The sequence below is a fragment of the Podarcis tiliguerta genome (assembly GCF_965153285.1).
Source record: "Podarcis tiliguerta genome assembly, chromosome: 12".
NCBI lineage: Eukaryota > Metazoa > Chordata > Lepidosauria > Squamata > Lacertidae > Podarcis > Podarcis tiliguerta.
The window spans coordinates 39,742,160-39,769,380 of NC_139545.1; the positions used below are offsets into that span (position 1 = coordinate 39,742,160).

The following is a 27,221-nucleotide window of genomic DNA, read 5'->3' on the forward strand; positions in this document are numbered from 1 at the left end:
ACTCTGAGAAGACCAATTAGCACCACCAGGAGCCATAACATTTGTTTCCAGGTGGAATGAATGAACAAAACACGAGAGCTTTGGAAATTATACCCTACCTGTCCGATAGACAAAGTTGCCTTCAGTCTCGGAGGATGACGGAGACACCAGTTCCTCTTCAAATTCATTGGAGCTAAACGAACCCGAATGATTCCTTTGCCTTGTTTTTTCCATCATGGCTGCATTTGTGGCCATGACGTGCCTCAACGAGTCATTCAGGTAGCGGTTCAACAAGCTGTTTTTGTATTTGGGGGGCGATACATAATCCTCATTGGCACTTCCTTCTGGTCTAACTCCAGATTTAATTACTGAGCTTTCAGTCTTAATCACGGTGTGATGAACGGGCGTGTTGTATCCCCCTTCATTCATATGGCTTCTGGGAGGGTTTTCGCCATCTGAAGAGAGAAGACCCATCAGAGAACACCATTACCTATGTATCTTTTTTAAAAAATGTTTTTATTCATAATTCATCTTTTAGAGGATGAGATCAGACTAGATTATAAGAAGGGCCGTTTTGAAAATACATAAAATGCCACCAGTCACTTCCCCTGCCTCATCTAAAACCAGTTTCAGATTATTTCTTCAAACTGACCATAAATCACTCCATGTAATTCGCACTGAAGATCAAAAGAATGCTCAAGAAATACCTTACCCCTTCTTCTAGTTTGAAGAAATAATCTGAAACTGGTTTTAGATGAGGCAGGGGAAGTGACTGGTGGCATTTTATGTATGTTTTATATGCTGAACAGGTCGTGAAATTAAATTTGGTCAAATGGTGTGGTGCACCATTTGAGAATTGCTGAAATCAAATTGTTGATGGGCATCTATCGATGACATGCAGGAGTGTTGCTGACGTTCTGTCAGAGTGATCACCACCATTATTTTAGGGAGTAATGTAGCACAAAAGCCTAGATGGACCTGACTTTTTGGGGTGTCTGTGGCAGCATTATACATCTCATTATATATGATAAGGCTATTTTTAGCCATCTCACACCTTGCTTTTTCCTGTAAGACCAATTGCAGTCATTAACAGTCGTCAACAGGTTTACCACGCCTATCAGCCAATCACCCATTCCCACCACCCTTCTGAGTAATACCCCTCCCCACCCTCTCACTATATATAAGGGTCTGGTGACTTCTGTTTCAGTGTATCTGAAGAAGTGTGCATGCAAACGAAAGCTCATACCAATAACAAACTTAGTTGGTTTCTAAGGTGCTACTGGAAGGAATTTTTTTATTTTGTTTTGACTGTGGCAGCAAAGATAGCCCTAGGAATTGCAGCCCAATCTGACAAGGGATAGTTTCCATCTTGCAAAAGAGAAAACGCAGTGGCTACCTAATATTCATTCTGAGGAAATGTAGGCAGATGGCAAAAGAATTCCTTGAACTGCCAGCATCTGACCAAAATGGAGACAAAATGGACCAAGGCTCTGATGCCTAGCAGGTGCTTCCACAGAAGTCCTAAAGCCATCAGCTGCCTGGATATTCAGTCATAAAAACATTGTAAAATGAAATAAAAAGTACAGAGAGTAGGGATCACCTAAGCCCTATGGCTTCCAGGATTTCATCTTCCTCAAAGCCAGAATGGATGCTTCTTAAATTTTAGCATGCATATGTGTTGCAGCTTGCAAGAACACCAGCTCCTTGAGAATTGTCGGCCACTTTCAATTTTACTGGCTTTGCTTGGACATCTACAAAAATATATATTGAAAACAAACCTTCTGAACATGAATCATCGCTGCTTACACTAAGTCTTTCAGCATTTCCTTGAACATACTTGTTGTACAGCTTGATTCGCAAAGCCCAGCTGAGGTCTGGTTGCCGGACAGTATTTTTAAGGCGGCGTCTTGCATTGGCAAACCAGTTTGACACCTAAATAAAAGACAAAATGCATTAGTTTTCTCCCTCCTTCAAGAGAGAACTGAAGAGTTTTCTCACTGGCGTGTGTTTTGTGACATATGAAAGAGAAACAAGTAGACTGTTCGCATTTTTATTTCATCAAAAGCCAAAATGAAAGAAGTATGAACACTGAAAATATTTAGTTCTTAATCTAACTTTATTAAGGGACGCGGGTGGCGCTGTGGGTAAAAGCCTCAGAGCCTAGGGCTTGCCGATCGAAAGGTCGGCGGTTCGAATCCCTGTGGCGGGGTGCGCTCCCGTTGTTCGGTCCCAGCGCCTGCCAACCTAGCAGTTTGAAAGCACTCCTGGGTGCAAGTAGATAAATAGGGACCGCTTACTAGCGGGAAGGTAAACGGCGTTTCCGTGTGCAGCTCTGGCTCGCCAGAGCAGCGATGTCACGCTGGCCACGTGACCCGGAAGTGTCTCCGGACAGCGCTGGCCCCCGGCCTCTTGAGTGAGATGGGCGCACAACCCTAGAGTCTGTCAAGACTGGCCTGTGCGGGCAGGGGTACCTTTACCTTTTAATCTAACTTTATTAGAAGCCACCTTTATGGTTTTAAGGTAAGCAGCTTAAATATATGCATAAGCCTTCATCCCAAGGCCACGTCTATATCATCTTGCACTTCTGTTGCTTCAGAGGAACAAGGAAGAACAAAATACTGCATTGTCCCTCTTTCAGCAAGGAGGATGCAACAGGTTGCACTTCCTGTGACAATACAAACATGAAGCACAGCTGCAATTTCAGGGGTTCTGAGTTCAACACTTCCAATTTCTGCAGCCCAGCCATGCAGTCGTGAGCTTCCGCTGGCAGTGGTTACTGATCAATGCCATACCCTCCAAGCATCCTGATTTTCCAGGGACAGTCCTAGGATTACGAAAGTCACCCCAGCTTCTGATTTGATCCTGGAATGTCCCTATTTCGCCTGCCAGTGCTGCTGCCACCGCCAAGCTCAAAAAGGAGGATGAGCCAGCGCTTGTCCTGAGCGATGGGGAAGGAGCATCCCGTTACCTCTCCGTGGCCCTGGGCAACTTGTAGCGGCTGCTGGAGAGCAAGCAAGGAGGAACGGAGCGCAAAGAGTCTCAATATAAAAATAAGAATACTTTGTGCATCCATTCTGATCTTGCCCCTTTCTAAAATGTGTTTATTGGCGTGTGTTTTTCTTTTTGCACATCCACCAAAGAATAGAATAAAACTGGAATTAAGGGGTTTTCTCAGCACGATGGAGGATGTGCCTCATTGTTTTGTTTTTGTTTCAATTGCTGCTATTTTTTACCTATGTCATTTTAAACTGTGATATTAATGCTGTATTCTTAGTTTTAGATTTTGATTTATATGGAAATTGTTTCCCATTTTTATATGGTTTATTTATTGTTTATGACTTTTGTAATTATGTAAATCTTGTTATGCTGTAAGCTGCCTTGAGCATTTTTTTAGCTGTGGAAAGGCGGCATACAAATAAAAAATGATGATGATGGTGTAGTAGTGGTGGAACTTGCCCTTCTTCTGATAGGAAATGCTCTGCGTGGGGGAGGGATGGGGGGCGAGTGAGAAATGCTCCTGTTTTCATATGAGGAATGTCATAGGGTATGCAATTCATACATCTGACAGAGAGGATTGTGAGGCTAGCACAAGACCTTGTAATCTGGAAGTCACAAGCACCGTCTGACACTAGGCAGACTGACCAGCTTTCCGACTCTGTCTAAGACCATTCATATGCTCAGCATCCCAGTGGGAGACTTTTAATGTCTGCAGCAGTTGTCAAAGGCAATGCATTCGCTTGCCAAAGAGCAGCACGGAAGCATACCTTGGCCTTATCAGACTGCCACGTGCAACAACAGAAAGTAGGGTATTATCCACAGAGCTCTTTACAACAAGCAATAAAAACGAGTGTGATTTATGTGCGTGTGCTACTATTTGGTTGAAAAGGCCAGCAGCAAACACCGCACTCTCAACATTTCCATGTCAACCGCAAGCATTATTCATGCGAATATGAACAGCTCCTCTTTGAAGCATTCCAGGAGAATGAAAAATCTCACAAATAAAATAAGATAGCTGTTAAAAACAAGAATCCCCAAAGATTTGGATTTTGGATTCTCCCTTGGCCCCATGGGGGAAAAAACCCCCAATCATTTTAGGTTGGGGGATCAAACTTCTCTATGGGTTCCAGAGCCCCCAAGGAGGGAACTATATCCTGAAGAGTAGCAACTGTTAGTAAACAGCCAAGTTTTGACAGTCCCCCAAAGAAAAAAACAACAGCCCCCTGGCCAACAAGGACAGCTGAAGCATGAACTATATCCCTATTATATAATGTGACAGACTAATATGTCTCATATTAGTTGGCCATAACCCAGCATCATGCAAAATCAGCAGTGGGTTGTTGTATATAGTTCCAGACCCACAGCAGCACAGTCAGATTGCTGGCTGTAGCACCAATCATCTAGTTGGGAAAGGGGGAAGAAAGGGATGGATTCAGCTGCCTGCTCTCTTCTCACACAAATAATTGGGCATGCAGCCCTCACTCCCAGAATGGGGCTTTCCGGGCCTGGGAAGCAAACACTCAGGAGCCATTTTCACACACGGTTTCTTAAACAGCAAGGCATATGTCCAAGATGCAGGGGTAGCGAACATGGTGCCCTCCAGATGTTTGTTGGACTAAAATGCCCATCAGCGGCAGCCAGAATGGCTAATGGTCAAAGTTGGTGGAAGCTGTAGTCTGGCGCCATATTGGCTACCCCCAGCCTAAAGGCATGTGATGCAGCCACTTTGCTGAAGCTGAGCAGCCTCAGGTTCAATTAGTGCCTGTATGGGAGATCTCCACCCAAGAATCCAATGTAATACCAACTTGAGTTTCATCATGGAAGAATGGCAGGATATAAGTAAGTAAGTGGGTGTGCGCACAGAAATGTGTGTCGTGCTTTTCAGGTTAGGGAGACGTGACTAAACTAAGGGAACAGAAATTACCTACAACTCCTGACCAGGAAGATCAGAAATCAAGAAGATAGAAACTTTACTAAGGAATGGGATTTTTTTTTTAAAAAATAATAATTTATCTTGGAGAACACTGTAAACAACTAAAAGCTTTGGCAGGATTGTAACAACACTTGTAACAAGAACTGTGGGAAAATAGGGAATTTCAAGAAAATGGAGAACTTGTAAGATGTAGTAAAAGAAAAAGGGAATGTAAATGGAACCCATGGAGGGGTAGAGGGAAGTTCAAGGATTCAGGGAATCTTTTATGTGTATGATTATTATGAATACTATTTGAATATAAATGTAAATTGTAAAAACTAATAAAAAATTGTAAAAAAAAATAAATTACTTACAACTCCTTAGTTCCTGCTACTTACTCCTATAAAGTGTTTCCATTCAGCAAATGTGTTTCCTGGGCTTGGTTTCATTTAAAAGTGGCAGCTCCATTTTCCAAAACAGCAAAATAATGTGCCTATCTTTATCTTCTTTGGTTGAATTATAATTATCATCCCATACTACACATTGTTAATAATCAAGAAGGGGACTGTAACTTAAAATACTCCCCCTTTCAGAGGAAGTTGCATCCTATATATGAATGTGAAAACCTGAATATTGCATGATCCTTAGCAAGCCAGAACCAGTCCATTAGTCATACTGTGGCAAATAACTTCATATTCAACAATAAAGCCATTCATATTTCCACTTCTGGAAAGAATGTTCCTTCATCCCCCCCCCCCCTTAAATTCATAGGAATGGCTAAACCCAAATTTAAAATAAAATAAATCCACCCCTACGGGAATAGGGCAAATGAAAACATGACATATTCATTGCAAATTAGCAGGACAAATTGCTAGCCTCCAAATTGGAGGCTAATTGGCGAGATAAATATAGGCTGTGGCTTTTAGACGGATATGGCTTCCTGTTCCAGTTCTGCTAGTTTCAGGAGTATAAAGTTTCGAACTCTAAAGCAAACCGGGAGGGCTGGCGGCTAATAACTTGTACTACATACTGCTCCATTGGCTTTGCTAGGGTTGCATGAATATAAGCAGCATTCAGCCTACTACGTTTAGGCTGAGTGGTTCTTTTCCCAAGTCTTCTCTAGAGGCCTGGGGCCCTTACAAATTTCCTTTCCACCAAAGAATCATCAGCTTCCACAGGAATAGACAACATATATCGGGCATCTCATCAGCCTGTGTGCTATTGGCCATCTACCCCGGGACCCACCAAACTCTTCTGTACAGGCCATTTGCCCCTCTTGAAAAAAAAATTCCTACTCTCAGCCAGGTTTGTAGCGCTGAAGACAAATTAGGAAGCTGCAGAATGCCTTTGCCTTTTGTTTTGTCCTCTGCCATGTGGTCTGCACCTAAAGTGTCCACTTAACACATTGCCAGAAAATAAATAAATGAGAGCATCACCAAAATTGATGACCTCTGTGTGCATATGCCAATTGAGTTGGTGCAAATTCCTATAATTTAAATAGAAATACAGTGCACCTCCCTACAGTTGAGAAAACTGACCAGGTGACTGCTCAGTCTGCTGCCCAGGTGGTGGTAACTACTGATTGACAACTTCAAGGGCCCTCTTGCTCTCTTCTTATAGTAAAGGTAAAGGACCCCTGACCATTAGGTCCAGTTGTGGCCGACTCTGGGGTTGCGGCGCTCATCTCGCTTTACTGGCCGAGGGAGCCTGTGTACAGCTTCCGGGTCATGTGGCCAGCATGACTAAGCCGCTTCTGGCGAACCAGAGCAGTGCATGGAAATGCCATTTACCTTCCCACTGGAGCGGTACCTATTTATCTACTAGCACTTTGATGTGCTTTCAAACTGCTAGGTTGGCAGGAGCTTCTTATAGTACTTCATCTTTAAACCAGACTTGGGCTGCACAGCAGAGGACTGTCCTATATAAAATAGGACACATCACCACCACCCACCTCTCCCTTCGCCCACTGGCCAGGTTTCCACACCCCACTAAGTGGACCAAGTCATGCAGTTGGTGGCTAGTGGCCACGGGACTCCTTCCATCTACCTGGCTGGGGCTAAGGGAAACAATTTGAGAGCCAACAGGAGCCATTTTTTTTTTTACATTTGGCTGGTGAAAAAGGAACCAGGGGGTCTTCCAAAAGGCACACTGCTGGTTTTGGGAGAACTGATGGCATTTTTACAGCTAAGCGCTTGTCTGCGTGCTTGCCTAGTCCCCCTTTCCGGGCTTGTACAGTTAAAAGAAATCGATACTGCAAACATGCCTTGCAAACATAGGTCTCTAGTACGGTACTTCCTCAGGGGCCTGGATAGCTCAGTTGGTTGGAGTGTGGTGCTGATAATGTCAAGATTGCAGGATCGATCCCCACACGGGACAGCTGCATTACAGAGGGTTGTGCTAGATCAGCGGTTCTCAACCTATGGGTCCCCAGATGTTGTTGGACTACAACTCCCATCATCCCTGAGCTCTGGCCTTGCTAGCTAGGGGTCATGGGAGTTGTAGTTCAACATCATCTGGGGACCCACAGGTTGAGAAAGGCCATGGTAGATGATCCTCCCAATTTATGACTCTATGATTCCTCATAAACACACACACACACACCTCCCTAACTGTAAAACTTCCACTACTCAGGGAAGTGTGAAACACTATTTTAACTTTCTGTAGGATTTTCCTTGGTGCATGAGAACTGGTTTTGTATGTATGTGTGTTAATGTAGATGGAACTGAAGCAAGAGTTAAGAAAGCAGAAGACAAAAAATAAAAACCTTGGGGATGCAGAGACAATACGGACAGAGGAAACAGCCAAAAGTACTCAGCACAGAAGAAGAGAGGCGAGGCCACAGGCAGGGTGAGAGGAGAGCACATCTTTTAAGTAGGCTTACTACATTTAATTGATTCAACACATCTTGATTTGACTAGAAACATTTCCCCAGTTAAGCAGTTTTTAAAAGCCACCATAATGTAATAACAAGACAAGCTACATTGTAAAGAAAGGGTGGCCTTGCATCCTAGCTGATGGATGACAAGTCCTCCATTTGAAGGGTTGTCAGATAATGATCGCTGTTTGAAGGCCTTGCTCGCTTTGAAGGCCTGTGCTTTAATGATAAAGTGACACTAGAAGGGAGAGCAGAAAAGGCCTTGAAATTGACCATCAGCGGTTAACACCTGGATGGCAGACTGAGTAGGCACACAGGTCACCTGGTCAGAATGTTGTATCGGGAACAACAGTAGTACGCACCGGGAATCTCATTTTCTGCATGCATGTATTACATGAAAGAAACACATGCAATTTAACTGTGATTCCTGCATTGCAGGGGTTTGGATTAGATGACCCCTGGGGTTCCTTCCAATTCTACATTTCTATGATTCTCCACTACAGGAAGATGTATTGCATATCTATTTAATTTACAGTAATCACTTCTAAGTTTGGATCTATGCGCAGGGCAGTATCTAAATAGATCCACTAGCCCAAGGCTTTCTGCTTGCACATCCTAACTTCTCCCTTTCCAGATGCCCTCCCCAAATGTGCCTCAGAGGACTGGGGGAAACCCTGTAACCAATTTCGGTGTCACCAGGCACAAGGAGAGGAATTTCCTTTGCACAGCCGAAGGTCCTTGCAGTAGTAGATTTATTTATTTGCACGCGGCCCAGATAAATTACCATATACAGATGTTACACAATCTGCATCCTCTTGCAATTTTTTGTTGTGGCATTTATCCATGTGTAAGCAGCCGCCCTATTATCTGAGTAACTTTGTCCTGCACAAGGCAGAAGTGGAAATGTCCCTGAAGACCACGCTCACAGTCTCTAAATATTAAAACTATATTTTTTCTTTATATGCACAGGTGTAACCAGTTAATTAGCTAAAAACTAACATGATTTTTGTAACTGGTTGGCTGCCCAGCTTTTACTTGTTAGCAAACACTTCTTGAAGTGGTATGCATGGAACAAACAAAGATACTGTGATGAAGGGAAGGCTTGACAGAACAACTTAACATAAAGCTATGGCTCAAACACAAGGACAGCAGGACTGAATAAAAGGAACACAGCAAGTGTTAAGGAATTGGACAGATTGATGTGAAAAGGAGGAGGCCAATCTAAGCTTCAGGAATGTAAGCCTAGGAAATACAAATCAGGAAAACACATTTTATTTTGGTCTCCTCCAGAAATGTTCTGGCACTGTACGGTGCTAGATTAAAGCCAGTTATGCAGCACTATTTGATAATCTGGAGTGTGCAGCTTTTGGGAACAAGAAACAATTTTTTCCAAGTAGATGTGAAAACATGACCCAGTTCTCACAGATACATCACTGTCAATCTGAGTCAGTTTGACTGCAGTGGGGCTGTTCTGCAATCACTCTGGTGTGATTTGTGATAGTGCCCCTGTCTCGGAGGATCAGTTCTTTGTAAGCAGTAATCTGCTCTGGACCACAACTTCATTCTTTCCTTTCCCTTGAATGATGTGTTTTCATGCAGATGTGAGAGCATTTCTGGGCAAAGTGTGGAAGGAGCATCTGGATTATTATTATTATTTTAATATTATTATTTTTTGCTTTTGGACTACATGTCAACCAAGACAGATCTGCAGGCAACAAAGGAAGTGTTCTTTTACCAAACATGGCATTTCATTTCTGAAGAACATAATCCCTGAGAAGTCAAGAAGGCACGGTTTAAAAAACTTTGGCCCTTAAGTGCTCTCTAACCCAAGTTCTCCTAAAATGAATGGAGGCTGGACAGTGTTTTGCGAAGGGTGTTCCAGAAAGGCTGCCGTGAACTTTGTGCGATCATTACCTAGTTGCGGAAGGCAACTTTGTCCTCCAGGAACCCCTCAATCTTTGGCTTTAAAAGGGGGTGTGGGGGTACCAGGCACTGTCAGGGCTCCCCCAAGAAATTTTGCTGCCTGAAGAAAAGGATAAGTTGGTGCTCCCCATTTCATGTACAGAAGCTTAATTGTAATAAAACCTCAAAGTGGTTTACACAAAGAAGAAACCCGTAAAATTTGGATTAAAATAACTATTTGAAACATTAAAAAACCAGTCAAACGATAGGCTAAAACCCAGATTAAAACATATGCCAACCTTTTACATGTCTGGATAGGCTTGCCAAAACAAAAATGTTTTTAGCAGGCACTGGAAAGAGTGGAGGAAGCTGCCTGCCTGGCGTCAATAAGCAGGGAGTCGCAAAGTGTGGGTACTGCAGGACTGAAACATTGATTTCTTAAAAATGCAGAGCAGTTTTTACGTGGAATCTGTAACAATGCCAGTTCTGCAGATTGGAGCAGTTGTGTGGGTTTACATGGGTGATATAAGAAGCTGTCTTATACACAGTAAAAACATTGTCCCATCTAGTCTAGTAATGTCAACACTGACTGGCAGCAGCTCTCCAGGATTTCAGGCAGGGGTCTCTCCCAGCCCAACCTGGAGATGTTGGGGACTGAGCCTGGGACCTTCTGCAGGTGCTCCACCACTGAGCTACAGCCTCTCTGCTGCATCTTCCTTCAACGTTGGAGATGAGGGAGCAGCCTCCATTACACCTGAAGGCAGCAGGTTAGCCTAGGGAAGAGAGGCCACGTGATACACACAAACCAATTTCTCCTCCCAAGGCCTTGCTGCCATCTGAGTTGGTCATCTCACTCTGCTTAAAGGTAGGGCTGTCTCTGGGTAACAAGCCTTTCCCTTCATATAACTGGCCTTCTTGCAGTCTCTCTTATCTGAAACGAGAAGTGAGCTGGGTTGGGAGAAAAGGGCCTGGACGAAGAGGCAAACCACTGGAAGGAAGAGCCTGCTCGTTTCCCAAGACATCCCTTTGTTCCGGCAAACCAACATCCTGCAAAGGGAGCCGAAAGCTGCTGTGACTCACCTTTCCTGATCCTCCACCCGATATATGTTTCTCCCACCTGAGCTCCCTTCCAAAATCTGAGCTTGGCCGAGGAGGACGTAGTTTGGGCAGTGGGATATAGGGAGATGCCTCCCATGCAATTATGTCACACCTTGGTTTAAAAACACACAGATCTGCTGCAATCACACCTAGTTTAGCCTGAAGATGCTCAGTACAAGTGGGGCAACCAGGCCAGCCCATCTTCAGAGATGGTGCGAGTCACACAGGTAAGGGGCATAGCTCATTCTTACCTGCACCAAAGTCATCTGGGAGCCAAGAGCCAGCAAGATCTTCTCGGTCTTAGTGGGGTATGGGTTGTCTCGGTGCTTGTACAACCACTGCTTTAGCGGCCGCGCCATGTCCTGCAATGCCTGGCGCTTGTGCCTCACTTTCCCACTGTTCTGTCGGGTACTGTATAGTGCAAGGAGAAAGAGTTTGAGGGTTTGAGAGGATTATAGCCAGGTGGGCCTGTCAGCATGCCCTATCGTCTCCTATCTTCCTTACTCTCAGTACCATAGCACAAAAACACTAGGCAGTCAAACTCCAAATCAGATGCAGAGTGGGGAAACTGGGGATTTGTGAAGGGGAATGTCTTGGGGTGGGGGTATCCTCCATGCCAAATGGAAAAAGATGCTGGAGAAAAAGAGATAAATGCTGTACAAGTCCTGTGCTTACTTAACTCTGGTAGAGGGCACCTGAAGGCCTATTTGAAGTGGCATGATACTGCTTTAAATGTATAGTGCAGATAGGCCCTTAATTATGAACCACTTCAGTTCCATAGCTCTCAGTGGAGCACATCTGACTTTAGCTAAATGCGGAGTGAAACCTTCTCCCCGTTGATTCAGACGTGAATCCCACTGCGTTAAATAGGACTTGCTCCCAGGATTTCAGTGCCTTTTAGTTAGTGTCTGTTAGTACTTGCAGCTCCCAGGTATCCTTACCACTAAACGCTATTTCCAGCAACCGTTGAAAACAACATAAAGAACCTGGCCGGTCAGACCAAAAGTCCATCTGGTCCAGATGTCTCCAAACATCTCTGAGAAGCCCACAAGCAGACAAGAGTTTTTTCTACAAGGATCTAAAGAAACTGCTGGAAACCCCCACCCCACTTTTAAATTGCTTCATGCATTATAGGAATAGGCGAGAATCTGGATGTGCAAATTATACATAAGTAAGTATTTTTCAGGTTTTTCCACCAAAGGTGCTCACTGGTCACAAATAAAAGGAGTAGGGCTTGCCTCATCTCTATTTCTTTTTCCTAGCCTGCGTGGAAGACCATAATGACATTAAGGAATATTTACGTACGCACTGCATTTGTTTGCAATAAGCAAGCGAGATTCAAGGCCGTCGCTCAGGGGCCAGAGGCAGAGGACCTGCCAAGCTGAAGGCTTCAGTAACTTGAACTGTTCTGCTACTGCAGCTCTGGAGCCTGCATATGGTCTCTTAGCATCTTATGAAAACAACAAGCCTTCCCCGAGTAAGGAAGCTGCTGAAACGCTGCCTGACCTTGGAAGAGCGATTTAAAATAATAATTCTTAAAGAGGTAGACAAAACAGTATTTGCTAACAGAAAACACTTGGTATTTGACATAAATAACTCTTTCGCCTCTTCTTTTATGTTGGGTGAGCCTGCAGACTTTGAGGGGGATTCCCCTAGTGAGCCTTGGGGGGGGGGGGGAGAGAGCTGAAGGTAAGTCAGGAGTCAGAGCAAGCAAGTACAGCACAGCTGATAAACTCTCTCTCTCACACACAGGCCATTCCTTCAACTCTGCCTTTTATTATTATTATTAATAATAATAATACTAACAACTTATTATTATTTATTATTATTTATACCCTGCCCATCTGGCTGGGTTTCCCCAGCACTCTGGGCAGCTCCCAACAGAATATTAAAAATACATTAAAAACTTCCCTAAACAGGGCTGCCTTCAGATGTCTTCTAAACGTCAGATAGTTGTTTATCTCTTTGACATCTGATGGGAGGGCGTTCCACAGGACAGGTGCCACTACCGAGAAGGCCCTCTGCCTGGTACTTCTTGCAGTGAGAGAACCGCCAGAAGGCCCTCAGCGCTGGACCTCAGTGTCCGGGAGAATGATGGAGGTGGAGATGCTCCTTCAGGTATACTGTGCCGAGGCCGTTTAGGGCTTTAAAGATCAGCACCAACACTTTGAATCATGCTCGGAAACATACTGGGAGCCAATGTAGGTCTTTCAAGACCGGTGTTATGTGGTCTCAGCAGCCGCTCCCAGTCACCAAGGCTCTCCATCAGTGGCGCACAAGAAAGCATGTACCAACAGAGGCATGGGAAGAATAGCAAAAGGCATACCAGCTCCAAGTTAAAATGGACCAGTCCAGCATTATGTGCACCCAGCACTGGGCTGCTGCACACAAACTGCTCTGGTAGACCAATGGGAGCAAAGTCAGATTACTGGTTATAGTTAAGTGCCAGTCCAGAGGTGGAAGCACAGGGATGCATTCAGTCCTTTGTATTCTCCTCAAACCATCCCACTTGGGGCTCAAGTTCTTGGGTGGGGTTCTGTGTGCAGCAAAGCATGCATTCCAGAGCAATGTATACAGCAGCCTTCCCCAACCTGGTATCTTCCAGATGTTTTGAACCATGACTCCCATCAGTCCTCGCCAGCAGGGTTGGGACCCTGATGGGAGTCCCACGATGGGCGTTGCAGTCCACAGCACTAGGAAGGCATCAGACTGGGCAAGCAAACCTGCACTGAGGGCTGCAGAATCAGTTTCAATCATTCCCAAGGCTTGTTCCTTGCTCATCAGAGGAGTGGAGGGGGTAACTGTAACAAATGCAGGGGTCCTGCAAAACTTCAAGGCGCCAAAATAGGGCCAGTCTGACCATAGCCTTCCTCCCGTAGAAGACTGCTTATTGCAAAAATGGGTGCTTATGAGTTACCAAAAAAAAAAACTAAATTCCAGACAGAAGCTCTGCCACTGTCCCTTTCGAGTCCCCCCAGTTATCTACAATTAATATCAGCACAGACTGTTAGAACAAGAATTTTTAAAAACAGGAAAGGAAGATCCAAGTCCAGCTTGTTTTGGTATTAAAGCCGTCTGAACATCGGATTACTCAACATGTTGCAGCAGTCCGTTTCCCATGCTCCTCTCCAGTGCTCCCAAGTGCACATCTGTTTATGGTCTAGTTGCCACGAGAGCACCACCCTTCCTCACATGTCAGGAATTTGCACATCAAGATCAAGCCAATCTTAAGTGGAATTAATTTGGCCTTCACTCACAACCCAGTGATGATAGGCCATTAATATTTTAGCTCTGCTCCAGATAATAAAACACTCATAATGGAAGACGTGATATCTGTTGCCAGATAATGAGCTGTACCTGGAACTTTTCACTGGGTGAAGGAGAAGGTTTTGCTTGGTGGAATGAATGCACATTCCTACACCAACAGAAGTCCATCCAATGGCAGGTATTAACAACGTTTTTAGACATCTGCTGGTTTTTCTGGCACATCTCAACAAATGCCAAGCCTGGTCTTAAACATCGTTCAATGGGACTTATACCCACGTAAGTCTGCATAGGATTTCAGCCATAGTGCCCTAAACAACTGCATGCACAAGTTCATATCTAATCACAACCTGATTAGATACAATGGGAAGTTTGTTCCTGACAGAGAACCAACCAAGGATATTTTGATGGCCAAAGCAGAAAAACTACACACACACACACTTTAGGCTGAGGCATAATCCACCGGGATGTTCTGCTGCACACAAGCCCTGTTTTAATATCTTCAAGCTGCTCAACAGCATGGCTCTGATTCATTTCACTAGGACCTGTGCAGGATAGCTTCCACGGGTCGGATCTGTCCTTCTCGCATTCTGCTACCCTAATGACTTGCGGCTTGAGATTGTAATACCAAATCACTTCCAGAAGGTGCTGCTCTCAGGCTACATCTGCGGCTTGTTCCATATCTGTCCCCCCCCTCCCCAAAATTCCCAGTTCTCACCTTTTTTTTTTTTTTTAGCCTCTTGGGCTTTTTGCCTTCTAACACTTTATTTGAAATCTAATTCTGCCTGAATCAGCTGGAAATAAAATCTTGATGAAACACAATCACCCTCTTGCCAACCTGAAATGCTATTAGAAGTATGAGCTGATGCAATCTTTTAAAATTGGTAACTCAGCTATAAAATATATTGTTTCAGTCTTTAGCATTCTGGACATCTCTTAAGCACCGTATTAAATTTATCGAGTTATCACTTGACTACAGATGCGCAGCCTGAGCTTACACATGTTTATCCTCAGGCTTCTCACCTTTTGTTCAGTGGAACTTGCATGCAAAAACAAGAGTGTCTAGAATTATGCTGCTGAAAGATGAAATGGGGGCACCCCTCTCCCTTCTGCCTGTCCCTGAACAGGCAAAGTAAAACTGGGTTATTTGGGGCATGTGATTTTCAACACTATCCTAACTGTATCTACTGAATTCAGTGTGGCTTTGCTCCCAGGTAAGTGGAGTTGGGATTGCAGCCTTAGTGTGTAGTAGATGAATTCTTGGGTAAAAGCACTCTGTATCCCAATGTGTCAGTCTTTGCTGGCTGGGACTGAAGGGAACTGTAATCCAAAACACGAGGTCACCACATTGAAGAAGGATGCAATAGGTGTTGTAGCAATTAATACAAAACAATCTTACTCCTGTGTTCCATTCTTTGGAAGAAGGCAACTTTTAATAAACTTTTGTAATATACTGTAAACAATGCTTTTGCAAAATACAGGGTTGCCAACTTGAATAAATAATTGGGGGGGGTCCCAGCTTAGCCCCACCCTGCATCGTCAATCACAAGACATGGCACATACACACCATTTGAATGGTAATGTCCATCAACTGGGGGGTGGAGTGGCCCCCCCAATATTTTATTGGGGGAGCAAAGGGACCTCGGCTCCTAGGAGTTGGATCCTATGGCAAAATACGTTTTATATATTTAAAAAAACCCGGCAAGAACTCTAGACAGCAATAATTTTGTCAGTCACTGTTGGTATGTCCTCAATCCAATGAACTCTTTTGTTAGTCAGTTCAGTTACTGTCTATTGCACTGTCCATTGGTGGTTTGCTGCTTGCCACATGGCCTGTCTCTTACAATGGGTAATATTTTGCTATAGATTCTAAGTTTATCACTAGAGTTTACTTGCTTCCAGATTTCATGTTTTGGATTTAAATCCACCCTTAAATTACTTAGCTTTCAGACAGCACCCTCTCTAATCCTCTCTTTCACACTCACACCATATGCAGGGAGCAACCGGTTTCTGGATGTAGCCCTAAATTTGATACACTTGCCTGTAATCACTCCAATATTTTTACACCACTATCTGCAATGCCATAAACCTTTTTTTTTCTGGGAGACAGCTTCACTGAACACCACAGTGGGATTTTACATAAACCTTTGGACTAGGATCTTACAAACATCAATGGAGGCAAATGCAAATCATGGGGATTTGTTTTCAAGTCGTCATAAGAAGGGTGGGTTCTCTAAATCTATTTAAAGTGCCCTAGCTGTTCAGAAAGGGAATGTTTGTGGGGCGAAGTTTTACAAAGCCACTAGATCAGGCGAGTAAGGGCTTGATTGAATTCCTACGAGGCAACATTTTTTTGGTTATTGTTAAAAAAAACAAAAAAAGAGCCTATGCTTATTGTTATTTGTGAACTGCCTTGAGAAACTGAACTGTTTTCAGGTCCGGCTGAAAAGCGGTACATAATTAGGATTAATCCAACAACGCAAAGCTTCCCACATGATCAGAGTTGCGTCTCTCCCACCCCTCGCCTTCCAAACCATCGGCCTGGGGGCTCCTACCCTGTTCTCCTATGTCGAAGGCTGAGGTTGTCTTTCATGGACGGGCTGTCAGGAATGAGGACCTCCGGGTGGGCGGACACGTCCAAGACCCCGGCGTAAGGCCGGCTGCTGCTCCTCTCCCTCTCCTTGGCGGCGTCTTCGAAGAGCACTTGGCTGCTGAGCTTATTGAAGACGATCGTGTTCATGGTGGCGGGGAGGGCGCGCGGGCAGCCCGGCGGCCGGGGCTGAGGAGAGTCTGGTCAGCCGGGGCGAAGGAGGCGCGCGCTCTTGCGCTTCAGGGGCGCCGAGGACTCGACGGGCGCTGCAAGAGGAGGAGGAGGAGGAGAAGCATCGGGTTACTCGAGGGGGTGGGGGAAGCAGCTGAAGTCGCCGGAGACGCCAAAGCCGAGGAGATGGAGGCCGGCGGGTTTGGCAAGGGATGGGGGAGCGGCCCGCTGGGGCGGCGCGGAAGGGAGCGCGCTTCCCAGGGCGCACTGTTTGGGGGCAGCAGGCACCGGAGGGCTTTGGGGCAAGATGCACAGAGTCCCATGCAGCAGAAGGAGCAAGGGCGCCCTTTGACCCTACTCAGGGAAGTAAGGCGCATCCCCATCTGACTGCCCCACCTGAGCAGGACTCCAAGCGCGCCGCTTTTTTGACCCGCTATCCAAAGAGCTGTTGTTAGAACTCGGTCTTAGAGGATGCGTTTACACGAAGGGAAGGCCTTTTAAGAGTCCCAAGCATAGCTGTCAACGTTTCCCTTTTTTAAAAAGGAAATTCCCTCATTCCGAATAGGATTGCTTGCAAGAAAACGGAAAAGTTGACAGCTATGGTCCCAAGCCATTTCGGTCCCCGCAGATCAAGGGGGGGGGGATCCTGCGGCCCTCCAGATGTTTGCTGGACTCCAGTCCCCATCATGCCTGACCATGGACCGTGCAGCCTGCGGCAGATGGGACTGGAGTCCGGCAACATCTGGGAAGCCACAGGTGGATGGCTTGGGGTATCAGGATCCACCCTCAAAGGTTGCCCACACACACACTGAACTACCAGGACACCTTTCTTTTAAAAAAGGGAACGTTTCTTGAACGGAGCTTCAGCCCACGAAATTTAAGTCGTATCCCAGTTCGTGTCACACACACGCAGTGCGAGGTGGGTGGGAAGCCAAGCCTCCGTTTCCATTCCAAGTCAGTCCAAAGTGCCATTTAAACTTCAAGTGATGGCCCTGGTCTAGCAGGTGTGGAGGGAGCATCTCTTACTGCAACCCTCCAGGGTTCCTGGATCTTGGGGTTGGCGAGGTTGTCTCCTCTCTCAGCCTAGAAAGCTGCCTTATATCGAGTCAGACCATTTGCCCCATCACGTTCTGCATTGGTCCCACACAGCCAGTTTCCAGGGTTCCAGTCCTGCGTGAGACTGAACCTGCGATATTTTGCATGGGAAGCAGATGCTCTACGACTGAACTACAGTCACCTGCCTTTAATGCAGAAGGGGTGGGCGGGATCTTGTTTTCAAAAAGCATCGCTTGAGGTGATGGCTGGTGCCCAGAGGCGGAGCCAATGACAGGCAGTGACTTTGTCTCCATCTTCTCTCTTCCCTACTGAAGGGCAACACTGAGACGACAGAGGAGGAAGCTGGCAGCCTAGTCACCCTCTAGACTGGTTTTAAGGAGGAAGAGAGGCAGGTGGAGGGGAGGCCAGACGGAGTGTCCCGTTTTCCCCGGGGAACCAGCATCCGCTGTAACAAAGCCTCAAACGTTCACGTCAAAGTCGACAAAAAGGACATAGGCAGAACATTTCTTCCCCGGGGATCTTGAGGCGTCCATAGGATTCTAATCTTCTTCCTTGCGCGAACTCAAGGGGGGCTGGAAACGAGGAGAGGCCACGGTCCGTTTCCCCTCTGGCCAGGGCAGGGCGAAGAAAGTAAGGCAGAACCGCTGGACCCATTGAAAGGGGGTTGTTGAAACGGGGCAAAAAGCGGGGTGGAAAACCAGGAATTAAACGAATGTAATAGGCGTTCCAGGTGAAGGATGGAAACGCTTAACATTTGGCGAGGTGTGGAGGCGCTCAGACTTTTCCAAAACTGAGGTGTAAAAAGGCTCTGCTTTATCCCTTTTCTTTCCCATCCAATCCCTATTAACGAGCAGGTGCCACAAGCAGCAGCCGAGAGGTCTGAAAGCGGGTTGTTAAACCGCAGATGCGTAAAGATCGAAAGGGCTTTTTCTATCTGCGGTGTCAAATGCGCTGTTTGCGCCACGTGTTGATAAGGGGCAGTGCGTGTCTGGGATAGCGACACGGGTCTCCAATGTTGTCTGTCTCTGAAGGTCCTCCGGTCCAGGCGTCTTGACAGGGGAAGCTCAAGGGATAATTTCAGCCTGACGTGTGAAAAGGCGTCCTCGTGAAAAACACGTTAGGTGCTCAGAGCAGGCATAGGCAAACTCGGCCCTCCAGATGTTTTGGGACTACAATTCCCTGAGCACTGGTCCTGTTAGCTAGGGATCATGGCAGTTGCAGTCGCAAAACATATGGAGGGCTGAGTTTGCCTATGCCTGGCTTAGAGGAACTGCGAGGTGCCGGAGCTTTAGACCAGCGGATGACCCTAAAACCTCCGTCATATGACCCAGGCTGCAATGCATTGAGACCATTCAAGCGTGTGCGCGCGCAGAGCCAACGCTTAAAAAACACCTTCCACATCTTAAAGAGCGGGCTCCCAATTCAACTTGTGCTTTAAATGAGCATCCTCTAGATTTCAGGGATGGCCATCAAACTGAACGGGGGGATAGCGCACAAAAGTGAAAGGAAATATAGGAATGGAGGCGCGCGCACAATCCTCTCAAGTACAGACGAGGAAGATACTGGACCTCGGTTTCTCACCTGTCAAAATGGGCCAATAGATACCCTCTCTTGGGACGTAAAGGAGGGATAAAACAGTGTAATAACCATATAATGTACACAATTGTGGCTGTAGGCATCCGTCTGTCTGCAGTGCGCCTGGCGCGGGGGGGGGGGGGGGAGTCGTGAAACTCTTGGAGAGTTTCAGCGCCTGCGGTGGCTGTGGAGACCGAAACGGGAGAGCGCAGTGACCAGGAGTTGAAGATGATGGTTGGCGGGCATCTTCCTGAGAACCGGACCGGCAGCTTCGCTCCTCAGTCCGTCTCCCCCGGGGGCAAAGCATCCCTTCTCGCGGCGGTGTATTTGGGTGGCTCCCAGGTCTCCTCTACTGGCTTACACTTGAAGAGGGGACCGTCCGCCTCTCCCTTCCCGTCTCAAGCCGGCGTCCATAGCACCCTGACACACCTAGACCATTGTGTCCAGGCACAATCCACGCCGCAGGCTGTCAGATTCTTCCGCAGAATGCGGCCGCCCGCAGCCCAGCTCTGGCCCCGGCGTCTCCCTTTCCCTCGAGGCCGAGGATTTTCTTTCCACCTCGCAGCCCGGCGGGATCCGAGCCATCAGCTGCACCACGAGCAGCGGCTCCCCATCCGGGAGGGGGGGGGGTCCGCCTTCCGCATGGTTTTAAAAACAAGATCGGGGCCCTTTTCTTCCTTGGGCTGCTCCCGGCCTCTCTCCCTCCCCCCAACCCCCCCCCCCCGAGAGAGAAAGTACCACATTCTCCGCCAAGCAGCCAGCGCGCGGCCGCTTTTCCTTGGCCGAAAACGTCCGAGTAACCAGAGAAATTAACTCGACGGGCCACTGTCAATATTTGCAAGGATGTCGTTCAGACTCTTGTTTGACTAGTGCGCATGAAAAACGAGCAGGGCCGAGATCCTAAGCACACACGCGCGCGCCGCCGGATTCGCCAGGGCTCCAGTCCAAGTCCGCGCGTGTTGAGGACCAACTCTCCCCCTGGACACGCGTGTCTATGAGCGTGTGACTGTGTACACGAATTCGTGCCCACTACAAGCGACTCTTTATCCTGCTCCGCGGGGTTTTCTGCCCGCCTTTTTGGATCCCACCCAACCGCAGAAATTGTCCCTATTTAAGGATGGCTCCTTCCTAACGCTTGTAGGACGGTGGTCCCTTTTTCCCTCCTTGTTTTGCGAGGAAAATGCCTCGCCCTGCCCCTCCCCGTCCAACACCACCTTCGCTTAGGTTTAGCTCAGGAGGGGGCGGGGGGGGTGGGTCTCCCACGTTACAAGCCGTGTAGACAGAGACCACGTATGAATCCCAGGCAAGGACCACAGTTGTCAAAAGGGAGAATCTTTGGACATATGATGTTGGAAGAAATCTATTTCAACCACGCTGATAATAGGAGAGGAGAGTGATGGAAAGCAGTCACTAAACTGCGTCTCAATGAGCTCTTGCAAAAACATAGGAACCAAAAGGGGCGGGAAGGCGGAGCGGAGCAGGTTCTTGAACCAGCAAATCTTGCAGTCAGACGTCTCCAATTCCTCGTTAACACACAACACGTCGGTGCCTACAACGCGTGTCCTAATTTATGGCTTTTGCAAACGCGCGCGCGCACACAACTCGAACTCCAATGCCCCAGATTCCCGGGGACTCGGAAAGGAGCCGAGCGCCACGACCCCGGGCTGCCCGCAGCGAGACCTGCCTCCCGCAATGGTCGTCGCTCCGCAGAAGCCTCTGGGGCGCCATCGGCAGGCCGGCCACATCCGCTCCTCCGGCGCCGCAGGACAGCAGGCGACCGGCCACGCAGCGCCGCCCGCGCCACGAAGGGGGGCAAACAAATGAGCGCCTCTCTCGGAAGCCCAGGGCGGCGCAAAGCGGACTCGCCCCGAATGACACAGGTCGCTTTTCACAAGACACCCCGCAAGGTATCCAATGAGAAGGATGCGCGTCTGAAACAGAAACGCCAGCGCGCTCGAACGGGCTCGCCACGAAAACCAAAACCATCCCGAGGCCGCTTAAAACACACCACCGAGAGAGTCCCTCTCTCTTTTCAAATCACTTTAAGTGGCCGCACCTCCTCCTTCCCGCTGATTATGCCACTAAAACGCCCTAGTTACCTTCGCGCGTGCCCAGCATAGGAGTCGGGGGCCGCAGTTACGCGGGCGGGCGCGCGTTGCCTCTGGGCTCCTCAGCGCCGAGGGCGCTTTGCCCGCTCTCGCTGCCCCTGCCGGGACTGCGCGGGGCAACTGCACGCTGCCCTCTCGCGGCGGCGCTTTTTACAAAGGGGCAAAACCACTAAAGACCCAAAATTCAGGGGAGTAGAAGGGAGCGCGACCAAGGAGCGGGGGCACGAGGGCACGACTCTGTATCCGGGGCAGTGGCGGTGCTGGTTGGCCTTGCGCGAGCGAGTGTGGGAAGGTGGAGAGGTCAACCCCCCCCCCGGCCTCCGGCGTCCTTTGGTTTGGTCGGGTTCAGTCTGACAAATGACGCGCGCACCTTCCCCCCCATGCGCGAGGCAGGGTCCCGTGGCTGTACCTGGCGCCTGCGGCTGAGGGTCGTTGCTGGTGGTGGAGGTGAGGTGGGTCCGGGCTGCCGCTGTCCTCGCTTCCTCGCTTGCCCGGCCGCTCCTTCTCCCATCCCCGCTCCCGCCGCCCGTTTTCAGCGCGCGCAGCAGCCCCTGAGAGCTCCTGAACCACAAGCTCTGACCGCGGCCGCCGCTCGCCTTTATTGCCCAGGCAGGAGCTGCCGGGCCCCGGAACGTGAATAGCCGCGCCTTCTCATGTTTCCCCTCTGGCCAGCTCAGCCTGCGAACATCCTCCCCCTGCCGTATCCAGCTTCCCGGGCAGCTCCGGCTTGGAAAGCCCGCGGCGGTGTCTGTCAAGGGGACGGCGAGGGGAGGGGGAGGGGAGGAGCGGGGCCAGGCTCGGCCTGCCGCCTTCTGCTCCTGCTTAGGGGAGGCCAAGGTGCACCTGAAGGCCCTAAGAAGAACCCGGGGCGTAAGAAGCAAGTTAAGGTCACCATTGTCTTCTAGGAAAACCAGAGGGCTCGAAGAAGCCTGGAGACCTCTATTCCTGTCTGATGCTCAGAGGTTGCAGATCCAGTGAGAAGTAAGTTAAATGCCCCATGTATATAATTGCAGTCTAAATCCATTGTGCTCACCCGGATTTATTTCTGAGTAAACAAGCTTCGGTTTGTAAAGTGACTATCCCAGTCTCCACATTTGTGTAAGAAGCCCCATTGGATATGCTGGGACTAAGCTCCGAATAAACACATGCAGTATCTGGATGGGAATGGCGTTGCCAGGGAGAAGCCCTTGTCACCGACAGCGCCATCCTAAACATGTTCAGAAGTGAGTGCCAGGATGCTCAATGAGACTTGCTCCTGGTTAAATGTGCATAAGGGTCCACAGCCTCCGTGGTCTCGTCACTTCCTTGGAAGAAGCTGGAGAAAGAGAAAATCGCTTCTAGATGCTGGGGGAAATTATGGCTGCTTCTGTGCAGGTGACTCCCAAGTCTTAAAAGAATAAACACAATTCTGCACTTTTCTTCCCCCAGACTCTCTTGCTTTCCCATTAGCCAATCACTTCTTGATAGATAACTTGATGCACAACTTCTTTTTTTGTAAACCGTAATGAATTATATCTATTTATGCTACAAAAATCAATCTACATCCCCACAGGTGTGCCTGAAACTGATGCTTTTCCATTGGCAGCTGAAGACTTTTTGACAAGTGCTTGGAAGGGATTTAATCTCTTGTAAGCGATATGTCAGTCATATCCTGTATTGCTGCTGTTGTGCCTCAAGCAGGACTGTTTTGTTAAGTCAATGCTGGCTTGTATTTTAAAGGGTTTTAGATGCTGCTGATACGCTCTACTGTTTTATTTCGTTTTTATGATATGTAACCTGCTCAGAGAACACCCAGGGAAGGGCAGACTTCTAAATGAATCCATCAAGTCCATGTGTATTTTGAGCTACGGTTGTTTTAGGCATCAACATAGCCTATTATACATGTGCAATATATAGCAGTTTCTTCCTCTTACCAGGAATTACTTGAGGTTCAAAAGGGGGGTACACAAAAGGGCATTTGGGGAAGAGAGAAGAGCCTAACTGCACAAATATGCTAAACATATTTCAAAATGTGCTTTTAAAGTTTCTGTTTATTAGAAGTACTTGTTAGTCCCAAGCAACGGATGACCGTTCTCTGCATCAACACTAAATTGAATGCTAATAAACCATTTATCACCTGAAGAACAATTTCACCATGCTTCATACCACCTAACAAAGCAAGGTAGACAACAGGTTGCAGTTCTGTGTAGACTTACGTGTGCTCCACAGGATCAGGCAGCAAGTGGATTTCAAAGGCACAGTTACTGCCTCACTCCCACATTTAAATTCTAAACTTACATGCAATTCAGTGCTGCTCCAAAGGAGCACTGCGCACATATGTTCCTGCCCTCATCAAGATAAGATATATTGCCCCAGGGGATGGCCTATGCTGAGGACACATGATGCACTAATTTTGCTGAAGCCTGTGCCTGGATACTTTAACAACAAAACTTCTTGGGTCACCTTAAATACTTCATCACTTTATTATGGCAAACTTTTATGAACTGCAGCCACTTCACCTGATGCATGAACTGTTCCCTTTTTTTAAGGGAAATTCCCTTATTCCGAATAGGATTCCTCGCAAGAAAAGGGAAAAGTTGACAGCTGTGATGAAGCAGGAGCTGGGCATGTATGTTTGGGTGTCATAAACAGTGGAGTCAAAAGAAGATGAAATGCAGAAAAGTACAGATAGTGATAATGACATTATTATCTGTGACCATTTACCAAAAAAAGTCATTGACAGCCCAGGAAACCCTAGTAAGCCAATTAACACATGCAGCTTTCTCAGTAGTCTGCAATCTTGGAAAATGGCCCCAACACCAGCAGCAGTAGCAGTTTTGCAGAAACTTAAGGGGGGGAATCACTTATATGATTAATTGAAACTGCAGTTGTATACTCAGCTTAACCAAGAATAAGCACCACAGAATTCTTTGTGGTTTACATCTGAGTAAATATAGGATAGGATTGTGTTGTTATGCTTTGGAAGACATGATTTGATAAATTGTTGCTGACTGGTTTTACCTCATGTATTCTGTTGTTTTATCGGGTTTGGTTGTTGTTTTATGTTTTAAGTATTGTAAATAAGATTGCAAGTTAATATTGAAAAGCAGGTGATTGTTGGTGTTTAAATGTAAAATAAACACATGGCTGGAGCAGGTTAACCAAGCCATCTATGCCAACTTTGCTCTGTCCTGAAAAAAAGAGGGAAATGTTTCAGTGTGATATAGATTGTATACTCACTGGAGAACTACATGATCTCAAATATTTATACATTACCATTTATATTTACATAGTATTGTTAGTGTACATTTTGATTAAAGATAAAATAATAATAAAAAATTCTAAAAATGGCACAAAGTAGTGCTAGGCTGGGAAGTGGGAAACGGAATTGTGTGTGTTCTTTGCTAGTGATGGCATCAACACATGCCAATAGGTGCTTCTGATAAATTGTGCAACCATATATATATATAGAGAGAGAGAGAGAGTGTGTGTGTATAATTGCTCCTTTGGCTTAAAGCTGAGTTTTCCCGGTTGCAGAACTTATAGCATGCATGTTCAGAAATAAGTGCTGCTGAGTTCAGTGAGATTTAGGCTTCAACCCTATATACTGGATGCAATGGGGTTTCACTTCTGCATACACATTCATAGCATTGCACCTCAATCCTAATGCCACTTACCTGGGAGAATGCGCCATTGAATTCAATGGAACTTACTTCTGAGTACATATGGCCAAAATTTAGAATTGCAGATTTATTCTCTGTCAACAGAAGAGAACCTCCTCTGGACAGTGCCCAGTGACTTAGTAAATGTTTAACATTTTCCATGCAAAACCATATAAGGCTGAACTAAGTTGGTTGTTTTGAGTACCCATTGAAATCAATGGGACTTAATCATGACCAAAATGTCCCATCCATCTGAATGGGAATTAAGTGCACCTAACTTCATCAAGGTCCAGCCCACAGTCTGGACTTTTTAAGCCTGATTTTTTTCTTAAATGAGAGGAAACTCTATAAGTCTGACTCTATAAATGTTGTGAAGAGAGAAATATTACATTAAACAATAACTGGCTTTTTAAGGGCTTATTTAGGACAAATGCCGCATTAAAAAACACAAACCCCACCATGCACAAGTTGACTGTAATATATTTAACAAGGTACATAATGTACATTTGCCTCTTCTTCCCACACAGTCTCTCCTCTGCCAATATCTCAGTTATTGGTCTATTATTACTTTCAATCCTAATTAATACCTTAGGGCTTGTTGGCAGTAGTCAGGTATTGCAACGCTATGTTCTATAACCTTACAAATGTGCTGAAGTAAGCAGAAGTTAGAAAAGTGAGGTCCAGGACAGAAGATCATAGGACTCTTGTCAGATACAAGAGTGCCAAATACAGGCTATAGCTTGAGGCTATGGCTCAAAGTGAAGGGCAAATAACACATACAGATAGGAGCACAACCGGAATGTGACATTAGCTAAACAAGGTGTCTAACTTGCCACTGATTGATGCACGGAACACGCTAACGCTGACCCATGCAGTTTGTTTACCAGCTCCATCTGGTACGTAGGCTGAGACCTTATCTGCCTGCAGACTGTCTCGCCAGAGTGGTACATGCTCTGGTTATCTCCCGCTTGGACTACTGCAATGCGCTCTATGTGGGGCTACCTTTGAAGGTGACCCGGAAACTACAACTAATCCAGAATGCGGCAGCTAGACTGGTGACTGGGAGCGGCCGCCGAGACCATATAACACCGGTCTTGAAAGACCTACATTGGCTCCCAGTACGTTTCCGAGCACAATTCAAAGTGTTGGTGCTGACCTTTAAAGCCCTAAATGGCCTCGGTCCAGTATATCTGAAGGAGCGTCTCCTCCCCCATCGTTCTGCCCAGACACTGAGGTCCAGCTCCAAGGGCCTTCTGGCGCTTCCCTCACTGCGAGAGGCCAAGTTACAGGGAACCAGGCAGAGGGCCTTCTCGGTAGTGGCGCCCGCCCTGTGGAACGCCCTCCCATCAGATGTCAAAGCGATAAACATCTACCTGACATTCAGAAGACATCTGAAGGCATCCCTGTTCAGGGAAGTTTTTAATATGTGACATTTTAGTGTGTCTTTCATCTTTGTTGGAAGCCGCCCAGAGTGGCTGGGGAAACCCAGCCAGATGGGCGGGGTACAAATAATTAATTATTATTATTATTATTATTATTATTAGCCGCTTTGAAAGCCTGGTGTTAGACATCTTGGGAACACTCTGCTTGAATACTTTCTCAGGAGACACCAGCTCCAGTTCAATCTCGTTGCACTTTGTTGCATGCGGCAGTGGCTGTGGCTGGGGGTGCACATCCCCATCTGCACCAGACCCATCTATCAGGGTACAAGAGGGCGAGGGATAGGATATGAGTCAACACATTATCCACATGGATCCATTTCCCTTGCGGGAAATGATGGATTTCTTTTTCAAATGGCAAAGTTTATTTTTTGTGTGATGACTGTTTTCCGAAGAACACGAGGACATCCTGAATCAAGCCAATGGCCCATCAAGTACAGCACTTCTGTTCTCACAGAGGCCAACCAGATGTCCGTGGGACACTTGTAAGCAGGTCCTGAGACCAGCAGCACTCTGCCCACCTGGGATTCCCAGCCACTAGCATAATGCCTCTGGCAGTGGAGACGGAATATAACCATCACAGCCAGTAGCCATTGATACGCCATCGTAAAAGG

At 46.9% G+C, this 27,221-nt stretch overlaps 1 protein-coding gene across 1 annotated transcript in view; it reads right to left on the reverse strand.

Moving 5' to 3' along the window:
• ODAD2 (outer dynein arm docking complex subunit 2) overlaps positions 1 to 27,221 on the reverse strand; it is a 161,933-nt gene that overhangs the window by 37,263 nt on the left and 97,449 nt on the right. Inside the window, exons 22-26 of the mRNA XM_083407204.1 lie at positions 21,937 to 22,379; positions 16,583 to 16,823; positions 11,015 to 11,174; positions 1,758 to 1,911; positions 99 to 434 (exon numbers count right to left, since the gene is read on the reverse strand). Of these exons, the coding sequence (XP_083263330.1) occupies positions 99 to 434; positions 1,758 to 1,911; positions 11,015 to 11,174; positions 16,583 to 16,823; positions 21,937 to 22,379 (1,334 nt within the window). The remainder of the gene's footprint in view (positions 1 to 98; positions 435 to 1,757; positions 1,912 to 11,014; positions 11,175 to 16,582; positions 16,824 to 21,936; positions 22,380 to 27,221) is intronic.